Here is a 21,200-nt window from a genome sequence, read left to right as displayed (position 1 = left end):
ACATTAAATATCCCTTTGGATGGTGTACTGATACAGGCATTATTCGTAACTCAGTTGCTGGAGAGGAAAGAAACTGTTCAGGGATTTCACCATGGGAGACAATTTCACCTTTCAGCAGAACAATTACCTAAAACAAGGTCTAATCTACATTGGAGTTGCTTTCCAAGATGACATTGAATGTTCCTGGGTGGTCTAGTTAGTTTTCACTTAATAAATCACTGTCAAGCAATGATCAACAACCAACTTGACAGAGCTTGAAGAATTTTCGAAAGAATGTCGTGTAAAGCCTGTAAGACTTACCCAGAAAGAAGCACAGCTGTAATCGTTGGCAAAGGTGATTCAAAGGTGATAACGTGTTGAATACTTATCCAATCAAAACTTGTCCCCCCCCCAGAGTATTTTGTGCAGATTGTTGACAGAAAATGACAAATCCATTTGAATCCCACTTGTTAACAAAATGTCGAAAAAGTCCAGGGGTGTGAATATGTGAACTTCCGACTTCAACTGTATGTACGATGCCATGAGTCCTTATTTAAAAGTTTTAAAAGCATTCTCCCTGCAGCTCTCAATAGCACGGTTTCCCAAACTCAGCCCCCCCAGCACTACACAGCTGATTAAAATAATCAAAGCTTGATAATGAGTTGGTTATTTAAATCAACTGTGTATTGTTAGGGCAAAAACCAAAACATGCACCCATGGGGGGGGGGGGCCCAGGACCAAGTTTGGGAAACCCTGCTCTATAGCACCTTATCCAGGGAGATGCCAATGGTTCCTGCTCTGCAGCATACATCCAGCACAGTGCTGTCCTTGTCCAGCTGGGCCCATTCTCCTACAGCTGAGGACAGCAACTCTGCTGCCCCTGTGTTCACCTGCTCAGTGACATATTATACAGCTATAAATCATTGTAATGCCATACTTCAGAGACACTAACTTGGATGAGATGCTCTTAAAATGGCTGAGGAAATACAACTTCCTGGAGCTCAATTTAATCATGCCAAATGGACCGAAGATGGTGGGTAAAAAGGATGAAGAGTCTACAGCTATGATACATGACATGGGATACTCACCTGGAAAAAGTAATAAGGGGATATCTTGAACTACAGGCCAAGAAGCTCCTCATGAATACACTCCTCTCCAGCTACCAGCTCACACGTCAAGTCCTCTGGGTTAGGGGATTGCCTTCGTGAACCGAACATTATCTGTCGATCACAACATTCCCATGTGCATTATTGCACCGTTAACTTGTTGTTTTTCTGATGATCTTACCTTTGTCTCGCTGAAACAAAGTGCAGAGCGGTTACATCACTCTTTGTCATCCTCTGTGACATACTCTTTCACAGAGGCTCTTCAGGGTATTTGATTTCTGCAGAGTCGAAAAAGGGCAAGAGAATCCCTAATAAACAGTTAAATGACTGACAGGATTTGAAAGGAGTCACTACACTTTTTTCACATTGTTCAGTTATACACAAGCTTGGGCTGTGGTACAGAAATGTACACATTTATGCGTTCTAATCTAAGAATCACTACCATCTGTATTACTTTAGTATTAACCACTTTGAAACCTGATCTCTGCACCTGTGGATTAAAGAACACCGCCACGGCCTGCTTGGTCCTTGTTGTGGTCTGCACTGTTTGCGACTTCCAACGGACCTCGTATGCCTCAGGCCTATACACGGAGTATGGGGTTGTCCTGTGTAGATAAACAAATAGCATATGATGGGTCTAAAGAAGTAAGAATTGGCTGTATACAGCACAAACTGATTTGAGACCACCCGGCTACTGTATTGCTGTGTGCAACTATATTTTGTATTCCTTCTGGTTGCCATGCTAAAACCTGTTTGTAGGTCAAATAGCGTATTGGGCAGATCTGATGCCGTGGACAGAATCTTTCACTGAGATGTGACATTGAGTCCTGTGATCAGGGAGGGATCAGTGCAGGACAGAGATGAGGCCTCCCTCTCAGTAAGATGTCTTTAATACCTAATACATTTTTGGAACTCGCAGACCACTTTCTTGGCCTTAGTGGCGACGTGGATGCAGTCTGAGGGTCCCACCACGGCACAGGAGCCCCCTTTGTACTTCCCCAGTCTGAAGCCTATGGTCTTATCATCTTCTCCATTCGCTCCAATACCAATGACGAACTCACACTTGTTCCTGTATTCAGTCTGCATGATAAGAGTAGGGGAAAGAGGATTAGGGTCAACGTTGTGCATACCCAAACAGGGAGTACAGTCAGTGCATATATTTTGTGAAGACACTAGGTTGTCAAACCCCTTGTTGGTAACTGAGAGACTCACTCATTCAATAGGATGACCAAAATGTCAGAGTGCATCTGGATTTAATTTCAGCTTCTTTCAGCAACTGCAAAGGTTCATCCAAGGTTGCCAGGTCAGGCAGCCACATATAGGCCTAACAGCCTGGGGGTTTCAAAACAACAGCACTCAGAGAGAGGTTCTGTAGGGATTTCTCAAGAGCAATTCTACAGTAGGCATTGTACCTGAGATGGATATGGGTGAATGTCATCCAGAGGGCAACTTCTTCTGAACAAACAGCCAGAGCAGCATCGCCTTGTTGGTGTTGCCCATTTATCTGAACAGAAAAGGGGAGGACATAAAAACAACATGATGCACAGTCAGTTTTCCTTTGTTTGGTTTGAGTTACACACCTTTCCTCTTTATCAATTGTTAATGAAGACATACTCAAATAAAGACATCCAATTGTTCTGTTCATTAGACCAAAGGAAGGACAACTATAAAGTCATCTCATTAGTACATTTCTTTGGTGTCTTTCATGGCTGGATATAATGCAATCGACTGCAGTAATCCTATCAATGCCCCACTTAAGGCCATTCTTTGTAAGTGAACCAAAGCCACACATGGCATGGGTTTATACATGTCTCTGTACCTGACCAGTCTCTGCAGCACCCCCTCCACCTCCTGCTTCTTCCTCCTCCGCTGCTCATCATAAGGTACGTTCCACAGTGGCACCACCACGTTGGCAATCTGCACACTGAGGGGTGCCACATCCTGCTCTGGCTCCTGCTGTTTGGAGAGGGGGTTGCCCGGCATCATCCCACCCCCTCTTCTTGAGGATAGGGTCAGCCTTGGGTTTGGCCAGGTGCAGTGAGCACCCGGCCTTTCCCCTGCATGCCATGCACCATCTTCATGGCCTTGTCCCTCTCCTCCTCATTCTTTGAAAATCTCAGAGGTGAAGATGTCCACTTGAACGTAGCTGTACAAATTATTAGGGTCGGAAAAGAGGCTGCTTTCTCCTCCTCCTTCAGCTTTGGGTTCATCTGTTTTCACCCCGTCCGTCACATCTACTGGCTCTTTTGTCCCCCCCTATATTAAATGTTCTTTGGGGTCAGATGCATTCTCCTCTTTCAGTAATGGAGAAACATTCACTGGGAAGTCACCAACATCTGTCCTGTTCTTGTTAGTGGGGGTAGTTCATCTGGACTATCAGTCTGCATTTCATGTCAAAATACACATTTTACACATACATTATTTCTGCACTGCTTTAGGTATGCATCAAAGAAACCTGAAGCTCTCACAGACCTTACAGAGTTGTTACAGTTAGTGTAGCAAAGTGGCTGTAAAGAAGATTTAGCAAAGTACATTTTTAAAAGCAGGAACTTAATATAGCACAGATTTTTTTTTTACCTAGGACATTACTATACATAAAAGCAAACAACCAAGTTATCTTCACTTTTTCTCTGATGAAGAACATTTGTTTTATGGGGAATTCAATGATAACTAGAATAAACAACGGGCTGCCATATTGTGGGACACGTGCTAATATGAACTTCGACACGAAGCTAGAAACAATTTCATCACTGGATTCTTCAACTGAAAATATAGAAGATGCATATTCTCCATGATTCCTGTTACTTGTGTAATAGTGGGATAACTCTATAAAAATATTATATTTTTTATGACACAGGAAGTGAGGAAGCTGCTAGATCTACAAAAAAATGTGAATGGGTTGTTGTTGGCGTTAGCCACTGTCAGGTTGTTACTTTTGTTGACACTGAAATTGTTTCTAGCTACTTACCTATCTATCCAATGTTTTAACCACACATGCCACTTTTGAGATATGTAGCAACATTTCACAGTTACCATTTTACAACACAGAATGAAATGTCTGCAGTACTCGAGTGCATTGCAATGCAAGTATATTACCCTTTTTAATAAAGAAAACAATAATACACCGAGTGTATTCATGTTTCGTAAAATAATATCACACATACCACTATGACATTTGTAGAGCATGTTATACGCTTTAGAGCCCTTTAAAATAGTGTGGAAAGGGGGGGGGGATGCTGGGATGGAGGAAACGCGAATGGGACATTTCGACGCGCGAAATCTATAGCACGAAGAGAGGAACTCAAGGCGAACGGAGAGTTTGGTTTTGAATCAATCAAACTAAATTCCGTAATCTACAAACATCTACATTAACATGGCAGATCCGAAGGTACGTTTGTGAGTTTTAAACCTATTTGTGTGCCGTTAATTTAATTAAATGTACATTTAATTTCAATTGTGATGTTTTGATTGGCATTCTCAAAGTTTATCTTGCTAGGGTTGTGCCGGCTAGGGATGCTGATTTTTAACAACCTCGTTAAGCATCAGTATTAAAGGTCTAAAGTGTAAATTGGTCTCAAAACAATCACTTACTGGCAATGGTCAATCAGTTATACCTTTGTTGTATATGTCAGAAAAGTGGGTAACTCGATACTTTTGCCGCCCTTTATATCTGCTCCAAAGCTAAATGGCTGGCTAACTAGCCATGTAGTTAGCTAGCTAGCAGAACAATGATCTAAATATTTGATTATGTCTGTGGTATAATCGTGCAACCACTAGTTTCAAAATGATCATTTAAACCTAATATGTATTTGGGTATACATCCATGTACAATATTTGGCTTTGAACCTAGTTGTATGTTATCCTGACAGTAATTGTTAGCCAGCTAGCTAACACGTTAGCTAACAAAAGCCAGTTAACTAGCTATTTAACGTTAGCATCTTTTTAAATGGCAATATTGTGGAAGTGTCCTGCGCTTACAATATTTGTTTGCATTTGTATTTAAGAGTGGATAATTGCATTTAACTAGCTATGTGTCATTGACACGATGGTTAAACCTATTTTCCATCTCTAGTTAACTAACTTGCTAGCTTGGTACTTTTCCGAATGGCCTAGCTAACGTTAGCTGGCTGGCTTGCTAACACCAGGCCGAAAGGAATGTCAACTTTCTCAGTGCGTGTTTACCATATATCTAGCTAGAAAATAAGTGAACATTGGCATACTGTTTGAGTTATGGCACTGTTAGCTATATAATCAAGCCGATAACTTCATTAGCTAACGTAACAAGATAACGATTGAAATGACTTGCTGGTCTTGTACGGAGACATGTTGCTAGCCATACAGTTACGTTACTCGGAACGCATGGAGCCTCGCGCCCCTTTCATACATTTTGTTCAGGCAGTTAATCACGTTAATCAATTAATCTTAAAGTAGTATCTAGCAAGATGGCTTGCTGATATTTGTCACTGTAGTTTTTTGGTAGCTGACTGCAAATTTGGCTAACTCATGTACAAACAGAACCAACGTCAGTTATTTGTTTAAATTGGGCCTAGTTGTCCAGCTAACATAAAAGTTATTGTTTTGTAATTGTCCACTTGCTTCACTTTTCTCTTCCTCGCCTCTTGAGCGTTTTTATGTAATGTTAGGCCATATTATCATGTTCTGTAGTAAGTGTGAGATCATATGGATTTGCAAGGCCTTTTAGAAAGCCATCCAGCAGCAAAGATGCTTGGCTCAGCACCACTAAGTTCAGTTGCCACAGCAAATTGCACACAAAAGATAACCTCGAAGCCTGATCTCTCAAATCCCTCTATTCACCTCCCTCTGCAGTTAGTTGGTGGAGCCTACTGTTTTTTTCAGTCTAATACATTGACTAGTAAAAGTACATTTCACTAACTTGAAACGAGAGTCTAAGCTGGAGGGGGGTTGTACTAAGCTATATGGAATTTATTTTTAGAAGGTCATACCAAGGATAATTTTGCTATTTGATTTTTGATTATCACGTTTTTTTGAAGTATCAAACAATACCTGATACAGATACAGTACAAGAATATTATTTTTTACATGTGTTTAATTTGTCACTTAATAGGGTTCCCAAGTGGCGCAGCGGTCTAAGGCATTGTATCTCAGTGCTGAAGGTGTCACTACAGACCCTGGTTCAATTCCAGGCTGTATCACAACCAGTCGTGATTGGGAGTCCCATAGGGCGGCGCACAATTGGCCCAGCCTCATCTGGGTTAGGGTTTGGCCATAGTAGGCCGTCATTGTAAATAAGAATTTGTTCTTAACTGACTTGCCTAGTAAAATAAAGGTTCAGTAAAAAATGTACTTAAATACATTTTTTCAACTGGTACCGGGGGACCTTCATAAGTGTCTTGTCAGGCCTGTGGGCATCCTAGAGCTTAACAACAGACCTATTCGTGAGAGTCTCACCTTTACACAGAGGGGTCATGTTAGTGTGTAGCCCAAACTGTTTTCGGGCGCCACAGACAGAAGTTGTCAGATCGGCTGTACCGACTTCAGTCCCAGGGTCGTAGAGCAAAACGGAGAACGTCATCGAGAGAGTCATCTTTCCGTAGAGGTGTCATAACAGTTTGTAGGCTAAATTGGTCGGACGCTACAGACAATTTTGTGAGTAGACTGATTTTTCGGGATGTCTCATGGTCTGAGAACACCGCTCTGTCACCTTTCACCACTGAAATGGAAGGGTTACATAGGCGGTTGCGGTGGATTGAGATGTATCCGACGCAAAAATATATCTTATCTCTAGCCTTAAAAAATATATATGCTAATTAGATTTCAGCGCGACCGCAGACATCTACCTTCGTGTGTTAACGTGTGTGTAAATCTTGTTTCATAGGAAACACCAGAAGAGCAGGAGACTTCAACAGACAATGCAGAAGAATCAAACCACGATCCCCATTATGAGCCCATTGTGTCTCTTCCAGAGCAGGATGTGAAGACGCTAGAGGAGGACGAGGAGGAACTGTTCAAAATGTAAGCTGATGATGAAAACCTTGAATAGCCTAAATCATTGTGCAATACTTAATTTGTCATTCATTTAGGGTTGAATCCTTATATCAAACTTACCTTCTAAATTTGTTGAATTTGCACTTAGGCATGCACTGTCAATGGGAGACTTAAGTAATTTGTTTTAATAAATTGGAAGTGAGGATTCACCTCAAGTGTTATGAAACCATCCAGCCCTCTCAGGGCTCTACAGTGTGGAACATTTTACTCTCCTAAGCTCCTAAATAGTTTGCTGTGTGACCTGGAATTTTAATTTAGGATCCCCAATGCACCTAGGAAAAAGTATTACCTCAAATATTTTTCGTGTTGCTCCTAAATTTCTTTGTGTGTGCCTATATTTTTCAACTTAAGCACACATGCTCCTTGTTAAAAGAAAAAAAAAATGGTTGGCATAGAGCCCTGCTGCTGTCACCCAGGTATTGTCACTGATTCCATGCACAGCTTCATCATTCTACCCATATTGTCTCTCCCCTCAGGCGGGCGAAGCTCTACCGTTTTGCGTCTGAGAACGACCCACCAGAGTGGAAGGAGCGCGGCACAGGCGACGTCAAGCTCCTGAAACACAAAGAGAAGGGCACCATCCGCCTATTGATGAGGAGAGACCGGACCTTGAAGATCTGCGCCAATCACAACAGTGAGTCACGGAAGACTCCCTGTCTCAACCAGTAGTGTTTATCACTGCTGTCTAGCGTGTGTGTGTTGGACTGAAACCTTTTCGTTAACCCATGCATGTTGCCTGTCCACCCACCGAATTACCATTCTAAGTATGAGATGATGGTGAGGTATAAGAAAAACAAGTCATTGTCTCTATGAGTCATTGACTCTGAGTCAGAGGCCTAATTCCTTTTCATCTTCTGCTCTTTCAGTTTTTCCTGTGATGGAGCTGAAGCCCAACGCTGGCAGCGACAGGGCCTGGGTATGGAACACACTCGCCGACTTCGCTGATGAGCATCCCAAACCTGAACTCCTGGCAATACGTTTCCTCAATGCAGAAAGTGAGTGTGACAACACGTCTATTTTAGTCACTGCGTTTAGCTTTTAACAATTCAGTCAGCTTTCTCATGCAAAAAGTGTGGCTGGGGTTTCAAATAACTTCTGTCCTTTTCAGACGCTCAGAAATTTAAGGTGAAGTTCGATGAATGCAAGGAGGAAGTCAGAAAATCTCAAGATGGATCAGGTTGGTGTACATTTTTTTTTCTCCCACATTCTTTCAGTCAGTATGCAGACAATACTCTGTTCTCTGCTGTTCACTCCAGCCCAGAACTTTTTATGTCTGCTAAATTAACATACAGAATGTAACAACTCGCTGGCCTACTGTTAGGCTAATGTTGGTATGTTCTGGCACACTGGAATTGTTTTCTCTGTAATATTAATTACAAAGAACAACCATTGTTGAGCAGGTCACATGTTAATCACTACTCAGTAGATTAAACTTGCGTAATGTATCGGTGGAATGAGAAGTCTTGGGAAAAACTCAAACTGGAATATTCTTAGTCATTGAAATGGCAGATGTCCCCAATGCCCTAAAACATGCTCTTAAATGAAGAGGACTGTTACCGTGCACTGTTGATGTGTAGCCACCCTGCTTCTACATCTGCATTGCTTGCTCTTTGGTGTTTTAGGCTTGGTTTCTGTATAAGCACTTTGTGACATCTGCTGATGTAAAAAGGGCTTTATAAATACGTTTGGTGTGGAGCCTCATCTTGGCCACCGTGACACCACACTGACAAAGAGTTCATGTCTCATCTTTCTGTACTTCTCTGCAGGAGGAAACGTTGACCGTGCAAACAAAGTGGCAGAGAAACTGGAGGCACTATCTGTAAAGGACGACAAGACCAAGACACCCGAGGAAAAGAAAGAGGAAAAGGCAGAAGAGAAGAAATGAATCCAAGAACTTGCTTTACTGATCTTCAACTTGTCATTTCCCTCTTTTTCTACAATAGACTCTAAAGAAACTGAATTTGGACTCTTGCATATTGATTTAGTTTTTTTAACGATTTGTTTGCCTCGAGAGATCGCAAGACCTTGGTGCCACACAAAAGGTATCCATTCATTCAATTGTGCCCCTCCCCACCCGCCCTCTTGTTTCCATCATGGAAAACAAGTTGTCTGTACTGCTCATCTGTGTCAACTTGACATACTGTGAAATGAGGGTTGTGATATTGGTAATTCCCACATTGGGTAAGTCTTTTTTTTCTGAATGAAGCAAAGTTAGTTTTATAGGGAATAGGACTGCTTGTAAGTGCCACACCTAAAATGGAAATTGGCAGAGAGGAGCTGTAATGTCTTGGTATGCATCTCAATATGGAGGCTTCCTCTCCTTTGTCTATACTGATCTGAATAGAGACGAGGTGAAACCCCTAATATTTGTCACATTTAATACAACAGGTGTACACTTTACAGTTGAATGCTTACTGCCCTTTGCAATGATGCAGAGAGAAGAATAGCAACCTGAGAGGAATAAAATAGACAAGAATGAAGCTCTATACAGGGAGTCCCAGATCAATGTGCAAGGGCATGATATATTTGAGGTAGTTATGTACATAAAGGCAGAGAAATGTGGTGGATGCTTACCAGGCAGGAGTTTGCTTTCACCTATCTGCTGTGAGGTTCAGATGAAGGAGAGGAAATTAATGGAGAAAGACACTTTGGACCATAGAGACGTAGCCATAACGTGTTTAACATCGGGTGCATTTTGGGTAATGTAGTCCTTGGACCAGTTATCAGTGACTCGTATCTAAGATGTTCTGCTGCAGATGATTTGATGCACATAATTCATCAAATCACAAAGGTGTTTTTTGTTTCATTTTTTTTGTTGAAGACCGATCACACCAAATCAAAATGTAAGACGATGGTTCATCAGACTTTGGTATAGGCTACAGTACTTCCTGGCTTGGGTACTCTTCCCGGTGGCTCAAGTCTGTTTTAGGGCATAATACATTCCTTCAAACTGAAACTAAAGCATGTAGAAAATGTATAGTGCAAGAGTGTAATGATGCGGTATCAGGTGTGCTCACCATCCTAACCTGTACCCACTGAGTTGACGCTGCCCCTTAGGTGCATCGACGTGCCAGTGCATCTGTAAATACATGTACAGGATGGAATGTTGCTTTTCATTTGCACTCAAATGGTTTGAGATGTTTCCTCCACCTTCCAATAAAAGCTCTCAACGACCCTTTTGTCTGTCTATGTTGCATAGGATGAGGAATTGCTAAGTGGGAAGAGCAGTAGAGCCAGTCTGGTATGGAAAGTCAAGGCTATCTCAGGCTGCCTTGCAAGATGGTGAGGGTTGAAATTTTGATACATCTAATGGTACACATTGAGAGAACTATATTAAAATGTTCATCAGTTGGTTACATTTGTTTGATAATCAATGCTTGTTCACCAACCTTTCAAGTTCCGTACTGTATCAGAACTGTTGTGACTAGTGAAATGCATTCTAATATATTCCAACTGATGGTGCTGTTGTAGAGAAGGCATATTATTGATGAGACAAAGAACTGAAATGTCATTGTACAAATATGTCCATTTTGATCAACCTGTGTCCCTGAAACGAATCAACACCAATATACTGAACAAATGTATAAATGCTACATTTTAAATCATTTTGCCGAGTTAGTGTTCATATATGCAAATCAGTCAGTTGATATAAATTAACTAGCCCCTAATCTGGATTTCACATGGCTGGGGCGTGGGCCTGGGCCCACCCACTTGGGAGACATGCCCATCCAATCAGAATGAGTTTTTTTCCCTCAATAGGGCTTTATTTCAGGCAGAAATAATCCCGTTTCATCAGCTGTCTTGATGGCTGGTCTCAGACCATCCCGCAGGTGAAGAAGCCGGATGTGGAGTACCTGGGCTGGCGTGGTTACACGTGGTCTGCGGTTGTGAGGCCGGTTGGACGTACTGCCAAATTCTCTGAAACGACAGAGGTGACTAATGGTAGAGAAATGAACATTAAATTCTCTGGCAATAGCTTTGATGGACATTCCTGCAATCAGCATGCCAATTGCATGCTCCCTCAACTTGAGACATCTGTGGCATTGTGTTATGTGATAAAACTGCACATTTTAGAGTGGCCTTTTATTGTCCCCATCACAAAGTGTACCTGTGTAATGATCATGCTGTTTAATCAGCTTCTTGATATGCCACACCTGTCAGGTGGATGGATTATCTTGGCAAAGGAAAAACTCCCTAACAAGGATGTAAACACATTTGAGAGAAATAAGCTTTTTGTGCATATGGAACATTTCTGGGCTAATTTATTTCGGCTCATGAAACATGGGACCAACACTTTACATATCATTTTTCAGTATAGTTCAACCTTAGGCTTGACAACATTTTCTTTATTCTAATTCTGTCAAGTGGCAAATATTTCCTTTTAACAAAAACAACTATTAAGCATTTACAGGTAACTGCTAAAATCATGGAAATGAGGGATACAAAGGGTATTGAAAGCAGGTGCTTCCACACAGGTGTGGTTTTGAGTTAATTAAGAAATGAACATCCCATCATGCCTAGGGTACGAAAAAAATGCTAGGCAGGCCATTACTTTGGCTACCATGGCTATGCCCCGATAGGATGACAATGCTCCCCCATCCACAGGACATGAGTGGTCACAGAATGGTTTGATGAGCATGAAAAGAATGTAAACTATATGTCATTGCCGTCTCAGTCACGAGATCTCAACCCAATTGAACCCTTGTGGGAGATTCTGGAGCGACGGTTGAGACAGCATTTTCCACCACCATCAACAATAGTTCCATTCACTTGTAGAATCTATGCCAAGGTTCATTGAAGCTGTTCTAGTTCGTGGTGGCTCTACGCCCTATTAAGACACTTTATGTTGGTGTTTCCTTCATTTTAGCAGTCACCTGTACATATACAGTGCATTTTGAAAGTATTCTGACCCCTTTACCTTTTCCACATTTTGCTACGTTAGACTTATCCTAAAATTGATTCAATAAAAATCCTCATCAATCTACACACAATACCCGACAATGACGACGCAAAAGCAGGTTTTCAGAGATGTTTGCAAATGTATTAAAAATAAAAAACAGAAATACCTTATTTATTATTCAGACCCTTTCCTATGAGACTCAAAATTGAGCTTGGGTGCATCCTGCTTACATGAATCATCCTTGAGATGTTTCTACAACTTGATTGGGGTCAACCTGTGGTAAATTCAATTGATTGGGTGGCCCAGCCAGAGCCCAGACTTGAACCGGATCGAACGTCTCTGGAGAGACCTGAAAATATCTGTGCAGAGACGCTCCCCATCCAACCTGACAGAGCTTGAGAGGATCTGCAGGGAAGAATGGGAGAAACTCCCCAAATACAGGTGTTGCAAGCTGGTAGCGTCATACCCAAGAAGACTTGAGGCTGTAATCACTGCCAAAGGTGCTTCAACAAAGTACTGAGTAAAGGGTCTGAATAATTATGTACATGTGATATTTAAGTTGTTTATTTTTTATAAATTTGCAAACATTTCTAAAAATCTGTCTTTGCTTCGTAATTATGGGGTATTGTGTGTAGATTGATGAGGGAAACAAACGGTTTCATCTATTTAAGAATAAGGCTGTAACGTAACAAAATGTGGAAAAGTCAAGGGGTCTGACTACTTTCCGAACGCACCGTACATCTTTCATTTTTCTATTCATATGACAAATGTTAAAAATAAAAAAAATACTACATCTGATTATGATAAGCAAGACAAACAGCAACAGGTATTCTGCACTAGTCCATATTATTCAGGTGAGGTGACTTGGTGTAATGTTCGTCAGACAAAACACAGCAAAAAATAAATAAATGTCAGTCATCTAAAGGAAGAATAATAATCACTTTCGTCATAAGTGTGTGCTTGACGGGGAGGATTCAAGTATGTCTAAACAATGTTGGGTCACCTGCCAGAACCACAGGTGAATTTGAGTTCAATATTTGTATTCCCATAAAACAAGTGATCATCTCAAGATTAAATTGAAACTATTATGAGTGACCCAATATGTAGATTAAACTTAAAATATGTATGGCATAGTAACCTAACTAGCTGCCTTTGCCACGTTTAATATCTTACAATCAGGGTATGCTATGGGGTCAGACCAGTTGTTATTAATGTGGAACCTCATATTTTAAGCTTATAGCCTGCAATTGCTCTGATAATATGATTAGATGGAGAATTGGAATGGCATGTGTCACAAACAAGAGCCTAAAATAACATTACCTGGCACAGGGTATTCTCTTCTATACTGTCTTCAATGCAAGAAAAAAATAATACTTTTTGCACACACTGTATATAGACGTTTCTATTGTGTTTTTCTGTTGTGTTATTGACTGTACATTTGTTTATCCCATGTGTCACTCAGTTGTTTGTGTCACACTGCTTTGCTCTATCTTGGCCAGGTCGCAGTTGTAAATGAGAACTTGTTCTCAACTGGCCTACCTGGTTAAATAAAGGTGAAATAAAAATAATATTAAAAAAATTAAAATGCGAGGGTCACATCTGCCTGTGTACTCTGTCTCTGATATATTAAAATGTAGCAAAAATCTAGCATTTGGGGGCCCTAAGCAAGATTTGGTTGGGGGGCCCACCGACATCACGAGTAAAACATTTTAGTGGCCAACTCTTTTTAAGCTGCTGCTTATGTGGATTGTGCCTAGAAACAGCACTGTGTGTACAATATATACATACATTTATTACAGTATATGTAGAATTGTGGTACTTTAAATAAAGTGAGTATCTCGATAAATAGGTACAATTATTTTGGCTTTAAAAATATGTTATTAGAAAGGACTCTACCATCCATAATTGGGACCATTCAGTCACAAGCATGTTTGGACTTTTTAATGGAAACCTGCAATCTGGCTATCTGTTCTATTCAATTTCAATCAATTCCATCAGATGTATTTGTGCAGTAAACATCATTGTCCTCTTGAAAGGCCATAATGACAATATAATTGATTAGTTGTGTAGCTGCAAGCAAATATAATACTTTTCATCCATGTACAGTGCCTTCGGAAAGTATTCAGACACCTTGACTTTTTCAAAATTAGGCCTTTATGGTAGAGTGGCAAGACGGAAGCCACTCCTCTGTAAAAGGCACATGACAGCCCGCTTGGAATTTACCAAAAGGCACCTAAGGACAATCAGACAATTCTCTGGTCTGATGAAACCAAGATTGAACTCTTTGGCCTGAATGCCAAGCATCACATCTGGAGGAAACCTGGCACCATCCCTACGGTCAAGCATGGCGGTGGCAGCCTCCTGCTGTTTGGATGTTTTTCAGCAGCACGGACTGGGAGGCTAGTCAGGATCGAGGCAAAGATGAAGGGAACAAAGTACAGGGAGATCCTTGATGAAAACCTGCTCCAGAGCGCTCAGGACCTCAGACTGGGGTGAAGGTTCACCTTACAATAGGACAACGACCCTAAGCTCATAGCCAAGACAATGCAGGAGTGGGTTCAGGACAAGTCTCTGAATGTCCTTGAGTGGCCCAGCCAGAGCCCGGACTTGAACCCAATCGAACATCTCTGGAGAGACCTGAAAATAGCTATGCAATCAATGCTCCCCATCCAACCTGACAGAGCTTGACAGGATCTGCACAGAAGAATGGGAGAAACTCCCCAAATACAGGTGTGCCAAGCTTGTAGCGATATACTCAAGTTGAGGCTGTAATCGCTGCCAAAGGTGCTTCAACAAAGTACTGAGTAAAGGGTCTAAATACTTATGTAAATGTAATATTTCCGTTTTTCTAAAAAACTGTTCATGCTATGTCATTATGGCGTAATGTGTGTAGTTTGATGAGGAAACAAAACAATTGAATCCAATTTAGAGTAAGGCTGTCACTTAACAAAATGTGGAAAAATTCAAGGAGTCTGAGTACTTTCCGAATACACTGTATATTCTGTCATTAACACAGAACGGGCAAATGTCCAGGTGCCATTTTTCACCTCATGTTCAGACAGCCTTTTACAAACAAGAAAAGAAAGATGCAAAACACTACACTGAACAAAAATATCAACGCAACATGCAACAATTTCAAAGATTTACCTTAGTTACAGTTCATATAAGGAAATCAGTCAATTGAAATAAATAAATGAGGCCCAAATCTACGGATTTCACATGACTGGGAATACGGACTGGGAATCTGTTGGTCACAGATACCTTTAAAAAAAGGTAGGGGCATGGATCAGAAAACCGGTCAGTATCTGGTGTGACCACCATTTGCTTCATGCAGCGCAAAACATCTGCTTCACATAGAGTTGATCAGGCTGTTGATTGTGGCCTGTGGAATGTTGTCCCACTCCTCTTCAATGGCTGTGTGAAGTTGCTCTATATTGGCGGGAACTGGAACATGTTGTCGTACACGTCAATCCAGAGCATCCCACACATGCTCAATGGGTGACATGTCTGGTGAGTATGCACGCCATGGAATAATTGGGACATTTTCAGCTTCCAGGAATTGTGTACAGATCCTTGTGACATGGCGCTTTGCATTATCATGCTGAAACACGAGGTGATGGTGGCGGATGAATGGCACGACAATGGGCCTCAGGATCTTGTCACAGTCTCTGTGCATTCAAATTGCCATCGATAAAATGCAATTGTGTTCGTTGTCCGTAGCTCATGCCTGTCCAGTTGTGAGGCTGGTTGGACGTACTGCCAAATTCTTTAAAAAGACATTGGAGGTGGCTTATGGCAGACAAATTAACATACAATTATCTGGCAACAGGTCTGGTGGACATTCCTGCTGTCAGCATGCGGATTGCACGCTCCCTCAAGAGATATCTGTGGCATTGTGTTGTGTGACAAAACTGCACATTTAAGAATGGTCTTTTATTGTCCCCATCACAAGGTGCACCTGTGTAATGATCATGTGGTTTAATCAGCGTCTTGATATGCCAAACCTGTCAGGTGGATGGATTATCTTGGGCTCCCGAGTGCCACAACGGTCTAAGGCTATGCATCTCAGTGCAAGAAGCGTCACTATAGTTCCTGGTTCAAATCCAGTCTGTATCACATCCAGCTGTGATTGGGAGTCCGTAACAGTGGTGCACAATAGGCCCAGTGTCGTCCGGGGTAGGCCGTCATTGTAAGTAAGAATTTGTTCTTAACTGACTTGCCTTTAATCCTAAAGGATTTTAAAAATCTATGCAAAGTGGAAATGCTCGCTAACAGGGCTGTAAACAAATTTGTGTATGAAAAATTTCGGAGATCTTTTATTTCAGCTCATGAAACATTGGACCAACACTTTACATGTTTACGTTTATCTTTTTGTTCAGTGTACAGTGATTTTTTTTATGAACAAAAATTATAGACCAAATATATCTTATTTTCTTCAGTGAACAAAAAAAAAAGTCACATAGTTTTATGTATGACTTTCCGTACGTCTTACGTAATACACTTGGTTTGCTGTACCAAACAGCTGCTGAAAGATGGATTTCTTGTCTTCAGTCTGAAACCTGTTGATGCTCTGAACAGACAGACTGACAGTCAGGATTACCCTGTGCGTTAACAGAGTCAGGGAAAGTAGACACTTTTTAACCATTTTTTTTAACAACATCTGCTTCCTATGACTTTCATTGCTTCATCATACAGTTTCATCAATAACTTTTTTTACACTGCAAAATACAACAAACTAGTATACCTCCTTCTATGTATGCCTTGTGTTATTTATTATTCACTTAAGTTATAAATTATCAACACAAAAATCCACTCAAATACAAACATCCATTCCAAGCTTGAGCATCTGTATAAAAAGCAAGATGTTGCAAACATTTTCAAAAGGTTGGGTATATATATATAAAAAATAAAATAATAATAATTTTGAAAAACAATGGTGAGTTTTCTTTATTTTATAACACAGCTGAAGACTTCTTTGATTTTCAAGGTTTTTTCACACTTGATTTGAATCAGAACAAAACACAAGTATACATGACATTAACATAACTTATTATGGGTAGACCTATTTTTACAAAAAAAACTACTCAGTCACAAAAGTAATAAATTGCCTGTCAGATGTTTTGGCTGTGCATGGCTGACTGCCAAGCTGGTGGGATTTGTACTGAATATGGAGAGGACTGTTTTGACTGGGTATTCAGAACTGATCACAGACAACAGCCACCACTGTAACACTCAGTAGCACAGGCTTTTGTGTATGTGCTTCTCACTGGTCTGTGTCGGGGGTCACTCTAACATAACATTTAAACTAATAGATAGGGTGTTGGACTACATATACAGTGCATTGGGAAAGTATTTTTCCCTCATCAATCTACACACAATACCCCATAACGACAAAGCAAAAACAGGTTTTTAGAATTTTTTGCTAATTTATTAAAAAACAATAAAAAAAAACAGAAATATTACATTTCCATAAGTATTCAGACCCTTTACTCAGTACTTTGTTGAAGGACCTTTGGCAGCGAAGACAGCCTAGACAGTCTTCTTGACAGTCTTCTTGGGTATGATGGAACAAGCTTGGCACACCTGTATTTGGGGTGTTTCTCCCATTCTTCTCTGCATATCCTCTCAAGCTGCGTTGTCTTGGTTGTGTACTTAGGGTCGTTGTCCTGTTGGAAGACGAACCTTCACCCCGGTCTGAGATCCTGTGCGCTCTGGAGCAGGTTTTCATCAAGGATCTCGCTGTACTTTGCTCCGTTCATCTTTCCCTCGATCCTGACTGGTCTCCCAGTCCCTGCTGCTGAAATACGTCCCCACAGCATGATGCTGCCACCACCATGCTTCACCGTAGTAATGGTACCAGGTTTCCTCCAGATGTGACGCTTGGCATTTAGGCCAAAGAGTTCAATTTTGGTTTCATCAGACCAAATAATCTTGTAACTTCAAGTGGACTGCCATGTGCCTTTTACTGAGGATTGGCTTCTGTTTGGCCACTCTACCATAAAGTTATGATTGGTGGAGTGCTGCAGAGATGGTTGTCCTTCTGGAAGGTTCTCCCAATTCCACATAGGAACTCTGGAGCTCTGTCAGAGTGACCATTGGTTTTTTGGCCACCTATCTGACCAAGGGCCTTCTCCCCCGATTGCTCAGTTTGGCCAGGCGGCTAGCCCTATGAAGAGCCTAGGTGGTTCCAAACTTCTTCCACTTAAGAATGATGGAGGCCATTGTGCTCTTGGGGACCTTCAATTCAGCTGAAATGTTTTGGTACCCTTCCCCAGATCTGTGCCTCAACACAATCCTGTCTTGCAGCTCTTCGGATAATTCCTTTGACCTCATGGCTTGGTTTTTGCTTTGGTTTGCACTGTCAACTGTGGGACCTTATATAGACAGGTGTGTGCCTTTCCAAATCATGTCCAATCAATTGAATTTACCACAGGTGGATTCCAATCAAGCTGTAGAAACATTTCAAGGATGATCAATGGAAACAGGATGCACTTGAGCTCAATTTCGAGTCTCATAGCAAAGGGTCTGAATACTTATGTAAATAAGGTATTTCTGTTTGACATTTTTTATAAATATGCTAACATTTCTATAAACCTCTTTTCGCTTTGTCCTTATGGGGTGTTGTGTGTAGACTGATGAGGGAAAACATTTATTTTAATCAATTTTAGAATACGGCTGTAACGTAACAAAATGTGGAAAAGGTCAAGGTGTCTGAATACTTTCCGAAGGCACTGTATGTTGCTGATAACGTACAGACTGTAGCTTATGGTATACTGTATAGGTAAATACTGGATCTCAGCTAGAGTTTGGATTAATATGCTCCTGCACTGTAAGCCCTACAACACCTCCTCAAAACTCAGAGGATAAATGTAGATTAGGAGACATTCAAGACCCGTGTCTCTGAGTGCCACACAGCACCGTTGTGTTGTCTTTGGCTCAGATCAGTCAGCCTATTAAAGATTGTATTGATCTAAAACTCACTGGTTTAATGTAATCTTCCCTCTGTTCCACTCAGTAATGGCCAACATGTTGTTGATGGACCAGACAGACATGGTCATTTGGACAGGATATGTGAAGCAATTTGCATACCTAAGAGGGATGCTGTATGCTTGAATCCAATGGGGTGCTGCTGTACGCATAACTTTTTGGTTTGGAGATGGCTATCCATACCACTGCTATTTTAAAGAATGTGACTGAACAAAGATGTGTGACATCAATTGTATGAGTTTGTGTGTCTGGCTGTTAAAATCTTGTGGTCTGTGGGTGTGTAGTGAGTGTGTAGTGAGTGTGATGATGACACATAATTAAGGAATAAGGCCCGTGTGGGGTGTGGTATAAGGCCAATATACCACGGCTAAGGGAGGTACGGCTAAGGGCTGTTTGTATGCACAACGCAACGCAGAGTGCTAGGATACAACCCTCAGCTGTGGTATATTGGCCATATACCACAAACCCCCCGAGGTGCCTTATTGCTATTATAAACTGGTTATCAACGTAATTAGAACAGTAAAAATAAATGTTTTGTCATACCTGTGGTATATGGTCTGATATACCACAGCTTTCAGCCAATCAGCATTCAGGGCTCGATCCGCCCAATTTATAACAGCAGATAGACCGCAACTGAGAGACGCCGTAAACAATACATTTAAGATCTGTCTGTCTGATTCAGACTGTTCAGTGATAACCAACACAACAAGCCACAGAATTCAACAACACAACACCCTGTACAAACATCAGCCCTCTTTAGGTTGAAGTTGCTCTTTTCCCACAACACACACTGATCAATATCCACTCCTCCAGTACAGACACACAGAGACCGGGGCTGGCCCAGAATGAGCAGAAGTCCTCTGATTGGACAATAATTCCCAATGAGGAAGTGCTCTGCGCCCCTGATTGGTTAATATCGAATTAAAAACGGTAAAAGGAAGAAGAGAATCCTCTCTAGTGCGGTCGTGGATGTTGTTGCCATTGGAGGTGGTTGCCATGACAATGCTGCCTTCTCCTTTAAGGTTTGGTGCCCCGGGCCCCAGCCCTCTCACACAGATATCTCATAGGTGGTGCCACCCACCCCGGTCACCTTTTTGACATTACTGTGGCGGCTAGGGCTGAGAGGGTTGCCCTGGGCACTGGAGCTGTTGGGCCCTAGATGGCAGTCCGTTTGCCCATTCACTTTACTTTGCATCATGGCCTCTCTGAATGGGTAGAGAAAAACAAGAGGGCATAGTTATTTGAAGTGAGAACTAAGTTTGCTTTAGATAGAAATGAGTTGTAAAAAGGAAGTGGGAAGGAAATCGACTGTGTGTGAAATGTGGTGTCTTTTCCTGTTAAATAAAATATGATAAAGAAGACATAAGGGGTAAAATATGATAAAGAAGACATAAGGGGTAAAATATGATAAAGAAGACATAAGGGTTCAAATATGATAAAGAAGACATAAGGGGTAAAATATGATAAAGAAGACATAAGGGGTAAAATATGATAAAGAAGACATAAGGGGTAAAATATGATAAAGAAGACATAAGGGGTAAGCCAATAGTGTGTTGTTAGTGATGTTGTGGGTTTGTATGGAGTTTCTGTAGGTGGTGAAAACATGCATAGAGAGACGTAAATGTTAATGTTGCCCTCCCAGATGGAAGGGATGGGACAGGAGGGAAATAAGCATGCAAACAGAAGGAAATGATAGTGGGGTAATGGAACTTTATTCATCCGAAAGACAGATCATTTAGAAAAATACAAAAGTGGACTCCTATGAAGGCAAAACGTTTAAATCCAGTAACAGACACAGTACTTCATTTGGATAAAAGGGTATAATATCTCAAATATACTGTATGTACACAGCACAGGAGGCTGCTAAGGGGATGATAATAAAAATAATAACAATAATAATAATAACCACAGGAGGTTAGTGACACTTTAACTGGGGAGAACGGCTCATTATAATGTGAGCGGTGCAAATGGAATGGCATCAAACACCTGGAAACTATGTGTTTGATGTGGTTGATACCATTCCACCAACTCCGCTCCAGGCATTACCACGAGCCCGTTCTCCCCAATTAATGTGCCACCAACCTCCTGTGGTATACAGAATATACATGTTAACACGTAGCCTAAGCTCTCTGAGGCTAATTACTCATCCTGTGTGGGGGGGGGGGGGGGGACTAGAGCCCATACACTGCTAGTTTCTTCCC

At 41.3% G+C, this 21,200-nt stretch overlaps 2 protein-coding genes, 1 non-coding gene and 1 pseudogene across 3 annotated transcripts in view; 2 read left to right on the top strand and 2 right to left on the bottom strand.

Moving 5' to 3' along the window:
• Positions 1 to 737: 737 nt before the first annotated feature.
• Positions 738 to 3,619, bottom strand: LOC135565113 (tRNA (uracil-5-)-methyltransferase homolog A-like; annotated as a pseudogene).
• A 702-nt stretch (positions 3,620 to 4,321) lies between these two features.
• Positions 4,322 to 10,285, top strand: LOC115111758 (ran-specific GTPase-activating protein). The gene is made up of 6 exons (XM_029638141.2): positions 4,322 to 4,473; positions 6,943 to 7,079; positions 7,589 to 7,746; positions 7,979 to 8,107; positions 8,221 to 8,289; positions 8,879 to 10,285. Exons 1-6 carry the CDS (start codon positions 4,459 to 4,461, stop codon positions 8,995 to 8,997), a joined length of 627 nt encoding a protein of 208 aa, XP_029494001.1. The 5' UTR covers positions 4,322 to 4,458; the 3' UTR covers positions 8,998 to 10,285.
• LOC115112599 (small nucleolar RNA SNORA77) lies at positions 8,334 to 8,463 on the top strand. The gene has a single exon (XR_003860972.1). It is a non-coding gene; the product is annotated as a small nucleolar RNA SNORA77 (small nucleolar RNA).
• A 1,013-nt stretch (positions 10,286 to 11,298) lies between the features above and the next one.
• zdhhc8b (zinc finger DHHC-type palmitoyltransferase 8b) overlaps positions 11,299 to 21,200 on the bottom strand; it is an 89,767-nt gene continuing 79,865 nt past the window's right edge. The window contains 1 exon segment of the mRNA XM_029638139.2: positions 11,299 to 20,204. Coding sequence (XP_029493999.2) covers positions 20,048 to 20,204 — 157 coding nt within the window. The 3' untranslated portion in view covers positions 11,299 to 20,047.

This window comes from Oncorhynchus nerka, linkage group LG27, assembly GCF_034236695.1.
Source record: "Oncorhynchus nerka isolate Pitt River linkage group LG27, Oner_Uvic_2.0, whole genome shotgun sequence".
NCBI lineage: Eukaryota > Metazoa > Chordata > Actinopteri > Salmoniformes > Salmonidae > Oncorhynchus > Oncorhynchus nerka.
Note: the sequence above shows the minus strand (reverse complement) of the source record. Positions and strands in the feature narration are given on the sequence as shown.

What these genes read in the sequence shown, in the direction of transcription:
- LOC115111758 (XM_029638141.2), top strand. An exon ending in GAGGAGGAACTGTTCAAAAT is followed by an intron (nt 7,080 to 7,588) that starts GTAAGCTGATGA and finishes CTCTCCCCTCAG; the next exon opens with GCGGGCGAAGCTCTACCGTT. An exon ending in ACGTTTCCTCAATGCAGAAA is followed by an intron (nt 8,108 to 8,220) that starts GTGAGTGTGACA and finishes TGTCCTTTTCAG; the next exon opens with ACGCTCAGAAATTTAAGGTG.